Source organism: Castor canadensis, chromosome 2 (assembly GCF_047511655.1).
Source record: "Castor canadensis chromosome 2, mCasCan1.hap1v2, whole genome shotgun sequence".
NCBI lineage: Eukaryota > Metazoa > Chordata > Mammalia > Rodentia > Castoridae > Castor > Castor canadensis.
In genome coordinates this window covers 36,852,297-36,866,357 of record NC_133387.1, presented here as the reverse complement: position 1 = coordinate 36,866,357, position 14,061 = coordinate 36,852,297, and the positions used below count along the sequence as shown (strand labels likewise).

Below are 14,061 nucleotides of genomic sequence, written 5' to 3'. Positions count from 1 at the left end.
GGTAGAGCACTTGCTTAGCAAGCGTGAGCCCTGAGTTCAATTTCCAGTACCACCAATAAATAATTAAATAAATTAAAGAACACAAAACCTCTAAATCATAAAAGAAATGAGAGAAAATGACTATATATCATCAAGCTTGATATTATTTGTTATATTTTGGATAGTTGAACTACTTTGCGATAAAAATACTGAGAAATAAAATATGTTTACCCTGGTGCTAATTTGTAAACTAAAGCATGCCCCAAACCCTGGCACCTATCATCATTTTTCAGTCTCCTCAGTGCTTTAAAGGCCTCACCTTATTCTGTGCGTATGGCAGCCTTCATTCGTAAATAGCAATTCTGCTTTCCACTTTATAAATAAGGAAATGGATGTTAAGTTAAAGAAAGAGAATGAAAAGAATGCTCTGGGCATCTTGATCAGAAAGATCTTTAAAATATAGAAATAGCTTTAGCTTGTTTTTTTTTAAAAGTGAACAAACAGAAAAAAAATTTAATGCTGAACGTGGGAAGACCAAACCAAATAGCTTCCAATTGGACCTTCATGTCAGACAGGGAGAAGAAGGAATCAGGTGACATGGTGACAAGTGTTCATTCAGAAAGTCACCACTTATGAAGAAGTATGAAGAAGAAGCCTGGGCTACGGTAAGAAGGCCTCCATGGAATTTGATGGATGATGTAAAGAGGGAAAGGTGTATGCAGTGGTGCTGGAGATAAATGAGTGAATATTCAACAGAATGAAGAGATTGTAAAATTACTGACACTTGTATGTAAATAATCAATTCTCTGATGTAGGTGCCTCCTACCCCCTCTTGCCCTTCTCCTGAGGGCCCCCAACCTCCTGCTGGTCCAGCAGCTAGTCAGCTAGCAGTACTTTAGGACAGGACTCAGTGCTGCAAATGAAGTCGAATGATGACTGGTGAGAGGACTGCCATGCTGGTTATTGAAAACAAACAAAAAAATAAAAACACTATCATGCCTGTTTATAAAGCCTAATATAACCTTCACTAGCATCCCTTTTCTAAACTCACTGTCAGTCACATTTGGGGAATTTCAGGCTTATGAGTGTTGGGAAATATTAGAAAGATGCCTGCTTCTTAAGATCACTTCTTAAGATACTTCTGTAAGTGGTCAGTCCTTAGGTTTCTAATCCTAGTTTGGGACTACCATGAAGTGAGCTGGGAATATGAAAAGGACCCAGGATGGCAGGGATGCCAGGGGAAAAAAGCAGTGCCTGGGGGAAGGAACACAGAGAAGGGAATGACAGAACACAAAATGAAACTAAGACAAGACTAACTACTTACAAGTCTCTTGTCCCAGAAATTAACAGTTGTTACTTCTATTTATCAACTTTTAAATGCTTCATTACCCAAAACTTCTGATGAACAAATAAACTTAACATATGTAAATTTCAGTTTCTTCATTTCTAAGATGGTTGGCTTAGATGATCTGTGCCCAATTTTGTTCTATATTTCTAGTTACACATAAATCCACAAGCTGACCTTTAATGCTGCTTCTAAAAAATATTAGAGGTGATTGAGTTACCACTCACCCCTTTTTTAGTAAATGATTTGGAGAACTTTATTAACTTGCTTTCAAGCCTAAGATTATCTCTGTGAGTATCAAATTTTTTTACAAACCTGTTTACATCATCCATTCATTTCAAATTTTGTATTTATGCTAACAAAAGTCTTCATCTTTATTTCTCACCCAGTTGGAGCTACTTATCCAAGTCAGTTATTATAAACCTAAACTAAATGTTTCTCTTTCCTGCTGGTTTCTTGTTGAGGCAGGTTATTCGAACAGTTTGTGGTTTTTCCACTCATTAGGAATTCATTTTGGCATTGACAACGCTTCACTGATCATTACGATTCAGGGTGCTGCTGTTGATTTGACTTGGATGTGGACTTCCCCAGCCAGCTTGCTTTCCTCTGCTGAGTACTAGTTAAGCATTCACTGGAAGGCCTCCCCACAACGTCCTTTCCTGGCTGCAGTGCAAAACAACCTCTCTCCTGGTCCTGTTGATTTTTCAGTCAAAATTACTCATCACAGCTGAAAACTAACAATAGATGGGAAATGGTTTCCACTTTTTTCCATAGAGAAGAACCCCAGATGACATTCTTTTGTAGCCTGTCATGTTTGTTAGCACACAATTTGTGCAAATATTTTACAAAGGTAATTTGGCAGAAATAAAATTAGGAAAACTCAATGTTTGGAAAGTATTTAGTCTGCTAATGAGGAATAGCCTCCAACATTTGTGACACTGTGACATTTTCTCCACTGTTCCTAGTTGGAACTGATCCTGTTTTGTTTTGGTTTTTTTCATAATTTCCCACTAATATCACTATGATTTGATCAATACACACTGTATGCATCTGTTGAAATATCACACTGTTCCCCCATTAATATATATAATTATTGCAGGCTAATCAGTAATAATGTTGCCATGATGTTTTCAAGTCTTCTCCCCAACTATTTTGGGTTCCACTTTCCCTGTCTCATACTATCTTCCCCTTTCTGTTCAGCTGGCATTTTAAATTTAACCTGTGCCCCTTAGATTTTTTTATTTCAAGTGATTGCATATGGATGCTTAGGTAAAACATCCTTCCTGGTTTTTTGAATAGTGAATTTCCTGACTGCTTGTAGCATAAAAAGGAAAACTGATTACAGTTTAATTTTTATTGTGCTGCTTTGTAATAAGATAAAGAGAAAGGCCCCATATTGAGAAACAGAAATTTTAGTTGCTGCCACTTTTTTGTAAAAAAATCAAAAAATCCTTTCTAGTAATAAACTTGCAGCTCTAATTAAATTTTTTTACAACTGCAAATGTTCGATGTGTTTTATACTTAGAGCATAACTCCTTGGCATAAATTACTTTTGTTCCAGAAAAAAATCAATTGTAGTAAATAAAACTGGAATAAAGTTAAACATTTTAAATTCTTATTTCAAAGCGTCCTGGGGGCACTTCGGAGAGGGTGAAAACGTTAAATTCTGCATGTCTCCAAGTTTCCATCCACATCGACAGGATGTAAACCACTGTCCAAAGCATGCCACACAAGGCACCCACACGGATTCCTTCGTTGAATTGTGTTTAGATGTGAAATGCACCTAAAAGTCCCTAGCTATTTTTCATCCCTCTCTCAGATGTATCTTAGGCAGCAATGAAACATGGGCGAGAGGGGAAAGAGCTTAGGACCGGGCAGAATTCTTCCTGCTGCTCCGGATGCCCATACTGGGCATCTTTGCAGTCTGGTCGGCTCCCTCCACCCCTGCTGAGATGATGCACCGCGAAAACATTCGCTCTCCCCAGGACGCCTCTCAGTGGTTCATAGCTGGGAAAATGTTGCCCCAGGTCTAAAATATCTGCCCAAACAGCCTAACACTGATGAAGGCTTTCTCACTCTGTGCTCCCTGCGGGCGCTCCCCGCCCTCTGCTGCCAGAACCTTGGGGATGTGCCTAGACCCGGCGCAGCGCACGTCCCCGCCAACTGCGCGCAGAACAAACCCCTGGCCGGCGGCCAGGAGGCTCCCTCACAGCCACCGCCCCCCTCCAGCGCTTTTTTTTCCCCCCCATACAATACAAGATCTTCCTTCCTCAGTTCCCTTAAATCACAACCCAGGGAAACCTCCTCAGAGCCTGCATCCCGCCACGCGCCAGCATGTCTGGGGGCAAATACGTAGACTCAGAGGTAGGCTTTGTGGGAGCGCGCCGGCTCGGGCGCGCGTGGAGTGCCTGCTTCTGCTATCTCCCACTTCAAATATTCCGACTGTTTCCTCTGCTTTTCTCTCGCGTTGGCACCGCCGAGGAATGGGCCTGGGCGGGGAGGTGAAGAGAACTCAGGAATGTTTTATGTTTTCCTATTGGGGAGAGGATCAAAAGAGCCCCTGAGCTAGGGGACCAAGGAAAATGGGGGTCCGGGCCCTGGGGTAGGGTCTGCCGGACTTAAGACATGTTTTCCGGATGGGTCCAGGGTGCTGTCTTATCGGGGATCCCCGTTGTCTAACCCCTGTGGGTGGGGGGGGGCATTTGTCCGCAGTCCTGAGATCTGTCTCCGCCTGTCGCTACCGGGTGCCTGGACTGGCGAGGCGGCGCGCGTGTTTGCACTTTGCTAAATTCTCAGGCCATCTCAAGAACTCTTCCGGCCTCTCGGTGGAGGGCCGAGGTGTTCCGAGGTGTGTGTGTCGGGGACGGAGTCTGGGGACCTCCTTTTCCCCAGCTAGCACCACCACTAGCAACACCTCTCTGCGCAGCAAGGAGACCTCGTTCCCAAAACACAGCCGCCGTACAGCCAGGGGCCAGCAGCTTGGGAGTGACCTGAGGGTGGGTCGGGGGAGTACTGCAAATAAGATACAGTTCTAGGTCGTTTAGGGGGTCTGACACATAGCTGTACCCAGAGAGGAGTACGCGGGATCATAACCACCAAGGCAGTGGGGGGACCCACAAAGGGACAAAAAAGCGGTGGGAGGGTGCGAGCAGGTGCGAGGGGTGCGTGCCTAGGAGCGACGAAAATGGGGACACATCCAGTTCTAGCTGGATCTTGAAGATAAAGGGGAAGGACCACCGGGACTGGATAATGGGGACCAGAACGGGAAAATGGAGCAGGTGAAGTCCTAGGAACGAGGGTGGAGCGGCAGAGAGGAGGGCTGTAGAGAAGGCAGAGGTGGGTCCCCTTCCCCGGATCCGGGGTCCCGCGGGCAGGGGCTGCGGGCGGGAGAGCGGCGGGCTTCGCCCTGACCCCTGGCGGCGGGCGGGGGAGGCAGGCGCTCCCGGCCTGGTACCGAGGGGTGTGGTGTCCTCGCCTGGATCCTCTTAAAAAGCTGGCTGCGCTCAGGAGTTTTCTGTGAGCGAAGCCATTGCTATTGAAGCGGTTAGTTCGATTTCGAGCTCGAGGTGTCCCCCGCCCGCCCGGCTGACTTCTGACGCTTGCTTTTCCTTTTGAATTTTTCTTCCCCACCACGGTTGCCACCCTCCCCCTCCTGGCCGTCTGCGCTCCGCAGGGACATCTCTACACTCTTCCCATCCGGGAACAGGGCAACATCTACAAACCCAACAACAAGACCATGGCAGACGAGGGGAACGAGAAGCAAGTGTACGACGCGCACACCAAGGAGATCGACCTAGTCAACCGCGACCCCAAGCATCTCAATGACGACGTGGTCAAGGTAAGCTGAGGCAGCCGGCGCAGCCGCTGCCAGGGCTCCACAGCCCCTCTCTGGCAGACACTTGTGCATCCTGGAGTAGTTTCGCCACACACACGCGGTTTTCTAAGTTTGGTGCGTGAGGGCTCCTGCTCTGTCTCCCTCCCCACTCCCGATGGTTAGTTCAGCTGGAATTTAGCAAAAGTAGGCGTTTACATGTTTTCTACTCACAATTGACCCACCTGACCTCAGCCATAGATGGGCCCACATATTCCTTGGGAAGGGGATGTGGTTGTGGTCCGTTCCCAGGTTGAAAGTTTCACAATGGATCCGCTTTGCACATGGAATTAAGGCCATAAACTAATTGTGTAAAGTCTTACCAACTGTGTGAGTCAGAATATAGAATGGGCATGTCCCTCTAGCTGAAATGATTCAAAGTGATTCTGTTTAAAACAGTAAGATGTATGGAAATGTTTAATGATAAAGATTATACATACTGTATATATGAAATGTATCTTAACTAGAAAAACATGATACTTTTGCAGAGCTAAGGCCATTTATGAAACCAAAAGTAATGTGTCCTCTTTGATTTTTCCTCTAGATAACTCTTGTTAGGTGTGGAAAATTGCATCAGTAGTGGCTATTTAGGTTAACCTGCCCTGAACTAACGGGACATACAGGATGGAGTTCCTTTTTCATATCTTCAGGATGTGCTTGGTGGATTAAAAAGAATTACCTGGGTTATTGGCCAAACTTAGATCTGACAGTGGTCAGTTTTTTATTATCATGATGTTATTCAACTTTGACCCTTTTAGCGAATCTAGTTGGAGGAATTTATTGCTTGAAGCCATCTGGATTGGGAAATTGTGGACTTGAGCCATCCTTGGCAGAGGGTTTCTTGGACAGCCTGGGAGGACCAAGGAAAAGCCTGGCCTCCATGGTGACAATGTGAAGAGGGTAGTTCTGCACCAGCCTAGAGCAGCCAATGAGGTGGATGAGCAATCCCCATCCACCTGCTTCCTATCTGCGGATGGGAGGAGTTGTAGATCAGGAGCTGTTCACATTTATGAATATTTCAAAAGAAAGAACAGTTTAAGCTCTAACTGGAAGGAAAGTGTAGCTGTCAGAATTGACTCCCTTGGCTTGCTGGTGGTGGAAAAAGGAAAATTGGAGCATTTGCAAGTTTTTCTACTAGCCAGATTATTGGATATTTAAAAGCAACAGCAAAAACAAAAGTACCTTATAAACTGGAAGTTAGAATTGCTTTTTAAAAACAAAACAAGACACTATTTATTAGAAACACTGTATTAAAGAGGGAAAGGGCATTTTGCTTTTGCTTTTTTTTTTTCCTTCTTGTGTAGCTTTGGACTAGAAGGAAAATTGCCAGGAAAAGAGGCAGATTTCAGAATGGCCTCACTTCACTAGAGGCTCCTTGTTGTTCCACTGCACTGGGAGCAGGATTCCCTGGAGCAAAAGAACTTCCCAGGATGAGTCAGAAAGGCCAGTGATGTGGATGTGGATCTCCACACACAGCATGACTAAGTAGAGAAAGAAAGTCCCCACTGGGAAAAGTCTCCAACACAGATGGAAAAAGAGCATAAGGAACTAAGAAGGAAATAGCAGTTTACAAAATAGCATTTCAAAGACCAAGTGTGGGGATCCTCAAATTAAAGAAATTAAAAGAAAGAGCTAGAGCAAGCCCCTGCTGGTTTAAGGAAGCTAAACTCCACCCACTTGCTCATAGAACTATGAGCAAAACAAGAAAGTCAGACAGAGAAGGAAAAGACACCTTGAGAAGAATTTGGCGGGACCCCTTACTCAGAGGCCCCACCTAGGAGGCCTTCAGAAAATGCTCTGCAGAAAGAGACTTAGGGTACAAATGCAAATTCCGCCCAAACAGTGCTAGCTCTCCCTACCTCCTCCACACACACCTTATAGAGACTTCTGCTTATAAAGTTTTGTCTTTGAGTCCAAGCACAAATGTAATGATAGGAACAGAGATGATCCTCTCCCTGTTACCATGAGGAGGTGGTGAATTCACATTGTAAGGACTTTTGTAAATGCTACGATGTATCTCCACCCTGGACAACAATTTAAAAAAAAGTTCTCCCTAAATTTTACTTCCCCCAACATAGACTTTTTAAAACAATAAAGGCACCCGTAGCTTTACTGTGAATGCACTGCAGTTTATGACCTCACACAATATTAGAGTATTGAATGAGTCCACTATTAAGATCCCAACCAAGTAAGAAAAGGTCTGTTTTAGAAGCAGGCAGTCTTGTCCAACACTGAAGCCATGAGTCACTTGTAGCCAATGCAGTTAACATTAAGTAAAATTTAAAATTCAGCCCATTGATCATACTAACTGCATTTCGAGTGCTCAGCAAGTGAGGCTAGGGGCACTGGGGGAGAACATTTCTGTGCCAGTGGACAGCACAGACGTGGAACATTTCCATTATCCCAGAAATCTGTTGGACAGTGCCTGACTAGAGTGTTCCTTGCCTTTTAAACACATCTCTGTACCAACTTTATTGTTTTTGTTTTGTTTTTTTAAATAAAGATAGACAAAGAAATGAAACTCTGGTGTCAAGCATAAAGAACAACATAAGATTCTGTACATACCCTCTCAGTCCCATAAAGCAGCTATTTAGGGAGAAAAAAAAAAAACACCCAATCTCTGTAGCCATGTAAGCTATGAATTTATACTTCAAGAAGGTAGAGCACTATAAACTATTTTACTGATAATGATTTAAATCAAATGTACAATTTTTTTCCAACAAAATTAATTTCTTATAAAAGTTTACTTCTCTACATTATGACACAGCTTATAAACATTTACAATTGTGACTGCGTGTGCTTCCTTAAATTACCTCCACTTGAAGTGGTTACATCCTCAGAGCCTTCATTCTCAATCTGCTATTTCTTAGTTTTCTTATTTTGTTCACATTTTCATTCATAAATTTATGTACTCATTGAATTTTCTACATAAAGAAAATGGTTTCAAATTTATGATTCTGGTATGTCATTCATCTTCCATCAATTTATTAAGCTGCTATCATATGCCGGGCTAGAGGCTTTGCTAAGCAATTCCTAAAATAAATCCTAGCAATTGCAAAGGTAACAGCGAGACAAGAGGCATATAGATAAAAAATCTTGAAAACACACACAACTACAATGGTTAAGCTACTTCCACATAACTAATGGGTCCTTTAGTTTTTGACTTGACTCCCAGGAAACATGCAACTAGATTTTAAATTTTATTATCCCATGTTATTTACACTCCCCCACATATGGTTTTGGATTCTCACCTCCTTTTTTAACTGGCACAGTGTTTTATGAGGTCTCTATTGTAAGTCTTCTCATTGTCATTTTGTAAATAGACCAAATATAAGCTATAATACTCAAAATATTGCATTGAATATTGCATGATAAAAAGGTTTTCAAACAGTGAATGGTGTTAATATTAACTGTTAAGGAGATCCTACTGTGGACAGGGCAAGAGATACACAAAAGGAAGATGCATTGATGATACGTTAGTGGAGAAGGGCAAGAAAGACCAGCAATCTGAGTCAGGCCATGGAGGACAGATGGAGGACAAATAGCTGAGAAAAGCGCAGGAGGACATTCTAAATGGAGATGCGATATCTCACACAGGGAAGTTTTAGTAGCCTACTTTGATTGGATTTGGGGATTCATGCGCAGAGTGGTAGGTGATAATGAAAGGAATGATCATGGCCAAAATAGAAGAGTTCTTACTCTGGTACTCATGATAAATTTGGACTTTTTCATGTCAGCAATGGGAAGCTAGGGATGATGTCAAGCATGGGCTTGGAATGAGGAAGGTAGGCTTTTTGGAAGATGACTCAAGTGAAAGCACAGGGTGTGATGAAAGGTAGCCAATCTGGGTGAGCAGAAGAGAATTAAGATGTAAGGTGATCCCCAATTCACAATAGCTCAACTTGATTATGTAGCTTTATAAAGTTGTCAAAGCAATTCCGATTCAGGTGCAACCGTACTGTGAGTTTTGACCTTTTCCCAAGTTAGCAACATACAGCACAATGCTCTTATTGGGCAGTGGTGGCAAGTTGCAGCTCCCGGTTAGCCACCCAGTCATGAGGGGAAATGACAGAGACTCTACAGCATACAGGGTGGCTGAGCTATGGTAGTCAGTGGGTTGGATGGGTTTAATTCGTTAAATACATTTTGACTTGTGATATTTTCAACTTACTGTAGGCTGAGCAGGATGTAACCATATGGTAATTTGTAGAGCATCTGTAATTGCACATGGTCCAGATGTGAAATGGAAAAGATGGTATATGCCCTGGGAACAGAATCATATAAACACAAAAAGACAGAATTGTACAGAGCATAATGCTTACCAGCCTGCCCCCCAATTTCTCTTTTTTTGACCCTGTTAGAAAATAAGGGCTAATGAAGTTTAAAATGTTATGCACATTTTTAAGTAACCATCTATCAAAACAGATATTTTGAAATGTATTATTAAGGAAGAATAGACAAGATTATGTGATTTGTCATGGATTGTTGTCATGGAGGAGAAATGAGTTTAGATGATTCTGACATTCACACTGAGACAAATCAGAACATCTGGGAAGAGGTCTTTGTTGAAGAATGAAAAATACGTGTTTGTAACTTGGTTTCCTAAAACTTGAATGTAGTGATTCTTAAATATACCCAGACACAAAATTTTCTTCAGCAATTGAGAGGAGGCATTCTTGTAGAACATCACTTCAGTTTGGATTTCAACATAATTGCCTAATGCTTCTATGATCCTTTTTAACTAGAAAATATTTCAAAGCAATTGGTAGTTAATATCACTAGAAGCATCACTTTTATAAAATTATACTTATTTTTTGTACATTCAATCAAATCATGAGATTTAAAAGATCAGCTTATCTTAAAGCACTCAGTACCAATGTTAATATCTTCTTCTGATAATCAGTTTTGCTTGTTTGTTTGTTTAAGACATAGCTTCACAAGATGGTGATTAATATTCTGCCACATATGAAATCATGCATGGAATTCATCCCCAGCTTGCAAAAAAGCATCATGGTCATGTTTGGTGGGAAAGTGTGCTCACATTGCTGAGCAGAGAATAATACTAAAATGGGGACATTATTCATTCTTAAGTATCTGAAACGTTTTCAAGTTCAGCCAAAAATGATACACATCTTAAATGCTTATTAAAACAAAGTCATTTTTTTCTTTTCTCTGACTGTTAAAAAATGGTGAGGAATTAGGTCAGCTTTTATCTTAACTGAATAAAATTGCACATTATTTGTTAAAATTTAAGGCAAGGTCCACCAAATATTCTTGAATTATGAAAAGCTTTATGTTGGTATGATATTCTTTTAATTAACAGCAGTGCTGGCTACATTTTTTTTAAGAGAGTAAAAGTATGAGCAGATGCAGTAGTGAGCAGCACCTGAAAAAAATTGTGTTCTCTAAAAATTAAAAAAATTAATTAAAAAATTAGTCCCTCTCTAATATTATCTCTTCCAATATTGACTTTTAACATCTAATTTTCCTGTTGAAAAATTGAAGTTGGGCACAGTGGTCCATGCCTGTACTCCTAGCTACTTGGGAGGTTGAGATTGAAAGGATCAGGGTTCAATGCCAGCCCCCACAAAAATTTTGAAAAACTTAGGTGTGTTGGTGTGGTCCTGTCGTCCCAGCTATGGCAAGAAATATAAAGATGAGAATCATGGTCCAGGTCTAGGCTGGCTCAGGCAAAAAGCTAGACCTCACCTCAAAAGTAACCAGAGCAAAAAAAAGAAGCCCTTTAAAAACCCTATTGCCTCTTTACAAACCCAAGTGGGTTCCCAGATTTGGCTAGGCATCAAAATCACCAGAGGAATTTTTAAAAATACAGATACCTGGGCCCACCCAGATCTATTAAATCAAAATATCTATCGAGCCTGAATATCTGTATTTTTCAGAGGTTCAAATCATCATTCTTCAAATGACTACACTGTGAAGTCAGATTTAGAAATAGTTGTGCCCAAGGCTGGCTTAATAAAGCTACACACCGTGGTTACTTCCACCTTAAGAGAACAGATGGGTCACACAGTAGAGTTAGTTCTAGAGGTTTTCCTTGCCAGATTACTTGAGGGCCTGGCCATTTTACACCCTGTCAGAATTTTGAAACAGCACAGAGTGCTCCCAAATCAACTTTGCTCAGTGGTTCTCCATCCCTTGGGGTCATTTGGGCTGAGAGCCAACTTCAAGAGTAGAGCCTCAGGGTGACCTATGAGTGGAATGGCCATGTGTTTTACCAATCCAGATAACACTGGTCAGCTTTGAGCAACTGTTAATAATGCACCCTTTCATACCCAGAAGTGTCCCAGTTTGAAAGAAAAAAATAATATGACCACAAATGGATTGCTAGTGATCTGTCACTGATTTCTATACCTGGGATACCCTAGAAATCTCTACTCATGCTCTTTTCTAGCAGAAGGTGCAAAATGTCTGCATTCCATACAAGTCATGCCTCTCTGCCCCCTGTTCTTCACTGTCACTCCCTCCTACCCTTCATCACCACCATCAAGCTTCACTATAACCTAAAAGAGGATCTCTTAAATACCATTCTACTCTACCCTTGGCCCTTAATTTTTTCCCAAAACATAAGGTTAATTATAGTGACATACTTTTGTCACATATTTTGTTGGTTACTCAATTGAAAATTAAAATGTTTAAAATAGTTTAAACTATTTTTCAGTTGGTCCAGGAAACATAAAATGACATAAACTATTGTTTAAGGTGGGGGAATTGTTTTTAATTTTGTCTTAAAGGAAATCTGCATGATCCATGTATTATGTTACTATCAAGGGAATTAGTGGGTAGAACAGATTTACACCTGCACAGAAAACATATTTCCTGCCTTTCACAGGAACCATGCTGATGTTTCAGATGTAAAATACATGTTGTTTTCTTTATGGGACCTTGAGAAGATGTCTCTTGTTGGTCATTAGCTCATGGCAGGGGAAGTACATATTCCTCAAGACACAACCAAGCTTCCTCTTAACTATTCATTGTTAACTGTTTGGACAATTAAGAGCCAGGCATTTCTAATTTTGAGGAGGCTTAAATACATTTTGATGGAGTATGTATATGCTTAATATTCTGTCTCAGTATATGCTTAATAGTCTATCTCATAGCAATTAAAAAGTGATTTTTTAAAGCTGCATTTAAAATATAAATCCTTCTTCAGCCAAGTTAGGATATTACAATATAGATGGTAAATTCTATGCTAAAAAATAGTGTCTAGAGATTGCACTGGGTCATATATGCTGCAGCTATAAAACACAGTTACAGGGCTGGAGGCACAGCTCAAGTGGTAGAGTGCTTGCCTACCAAGTGCTGGACCCTAAGTTCAATCTCCAGTACCTCCAGAAAATGGGGGAAACAGGATTGAAAACACAGTTGCATTTTCTCATTTACAATAAATAATTTTAAAAAATGCTGAGCCCAAATGGTGAAAAAGTAGGAGACTGGAAGGAAATGAAGCAAAGATGAGCAAAGTCCTACAAGAACTTTTCTCCCTATTCTGTACCAGAACGGTCCACACACATCCCAACTCTAGAATTCCCCACATCCATTTCTTTGCACAGTGCTGCCATTTCTGAATACCTGGTCAGATCACAGGAGTGACCTCCAAGGAGTTTAGAATTTAGTGGGGAACATGCATGTAAATAATTTTGAGTATAATCACATAGCTAAGAGGCCACAACTAGGCACCAAGCAGTAAGTTCTCAGCAGTCTTCAAAGCCAAGTACAAGTTCACAAAGACAGAGATCCCAGCAGAGGGAGAGGCAGGAGAAACCAGAGAGGGGAGGGTGCCTGCCACCACGTTCTTGGCAGCAGTGGCAGGGCAGTGTAGTAGCCAGGGACACAAGCAGGAGCCAGATCAGCAGAGTCTTCTTTGACCTTTGTAGGCAGTGGTGACCCAGAGAGAGGTTTGGGGACTGGGGAGTGAGTGACCTGGTGGGATTTGCCCTACCAAGGGCAAATTTCAGCGCATTGGTACTACATGTACAGGTGGGAGTGAGACAGGACATGGGAGGCTTCCTTCAGCACTTCCTGCAGGCTGGCTCAGTGAAATGGATTATTTTACTTATTCCTCCAATGGCCGTATGAGTGGGGTACTATGATTATTATCACCATCACATTCATTTTGCCAATAAGGAGACTCAGGCTTAGCAAGTTGCACAGAATTACATAGGTAGGAAGTGGGAAAGTTGGGGTCTGAACCCAGACAGTGTAACTCAAAAGCCTGGGCTCTTACTCACTGCACACCCATTCCTGTAACTCTGTAGCTGCTCACAGTCCAAGAAGACAGTCCAAGACAGCTGGAAGAGGTGGGAGCACCTTCACCCTGAGCAGGCAGCATATGATGACAGGGTCTTAGCTATGGTCTGTGTTGGGAGTGACAGGCAACTGTGGGTGTAGGATCAGACTTCAGATCCTGGTAGATGGGTGGGGAAGAAGGACCAATGTAAAAGACAAGGTAAAACCCCAGACCTCAAGGAAAGTTGAGGTTAGTTCCCAGTGAGGCAGGAAGCATTAAATCCCAAAGATCAGAAATAAGGCACCAGCTAGAGGTATGTCTCAGTGATTAGAAACAGAACCACTCAAGCTGTAATACTGGTTGATGTTGAAATACGTGAGTCCTTAAAGCACCCCTGATTTCCCGGTTGGTCAGAGCACCTGGGGTGGGGCTGATCCTGCTTGAATATGTGGGGAGGGGTGAGTGTGAAAGAACAAGAAACAGGTCCTGACAGGCACTAAACAGCTTTGGAGGTTCTCAACTTGCCTGCTCTATTTCTATAAACATACGTGCCACTACACCATACATTGTAAAAACAGGAAGCTAGTGAGAAAATCTTTAGTTTTATACTGTTGGGAG

At 42.0% G+C, this 14,061-nt stretch overlaps 1 protein-coding gene across 3 annotated transcripts in view; it reads left to right on the top strand.

Annotated features, from left to right (window-relative positions):
• Nucleotides 1–3,529: 3,529 nt before the first annotated feature.
• Nucleotides 3,530–14,061, top strand: part of Cav1 (caveolin 1) — a 31,952-nt gene continuing 21,420 nt past the window's right edge. Inside the window, exons 1-2 of one of the 3 annotated variants that reach the window (XM_020168951.2) lie at nt 3,530–3,688; nt 4,998–5,162. In XM_020168951.2, the coding sequence (XP_020024540.1) occupies nt 3,659–3,688; nt 4,998–5,162 (195 nt within the window). In that variant the 5' untranslated portion in view covers nt 3,530–3,658. The other 2 variants (XM_074064547.1, XM_074064552.1) reach the window with 2 other exon arrangements.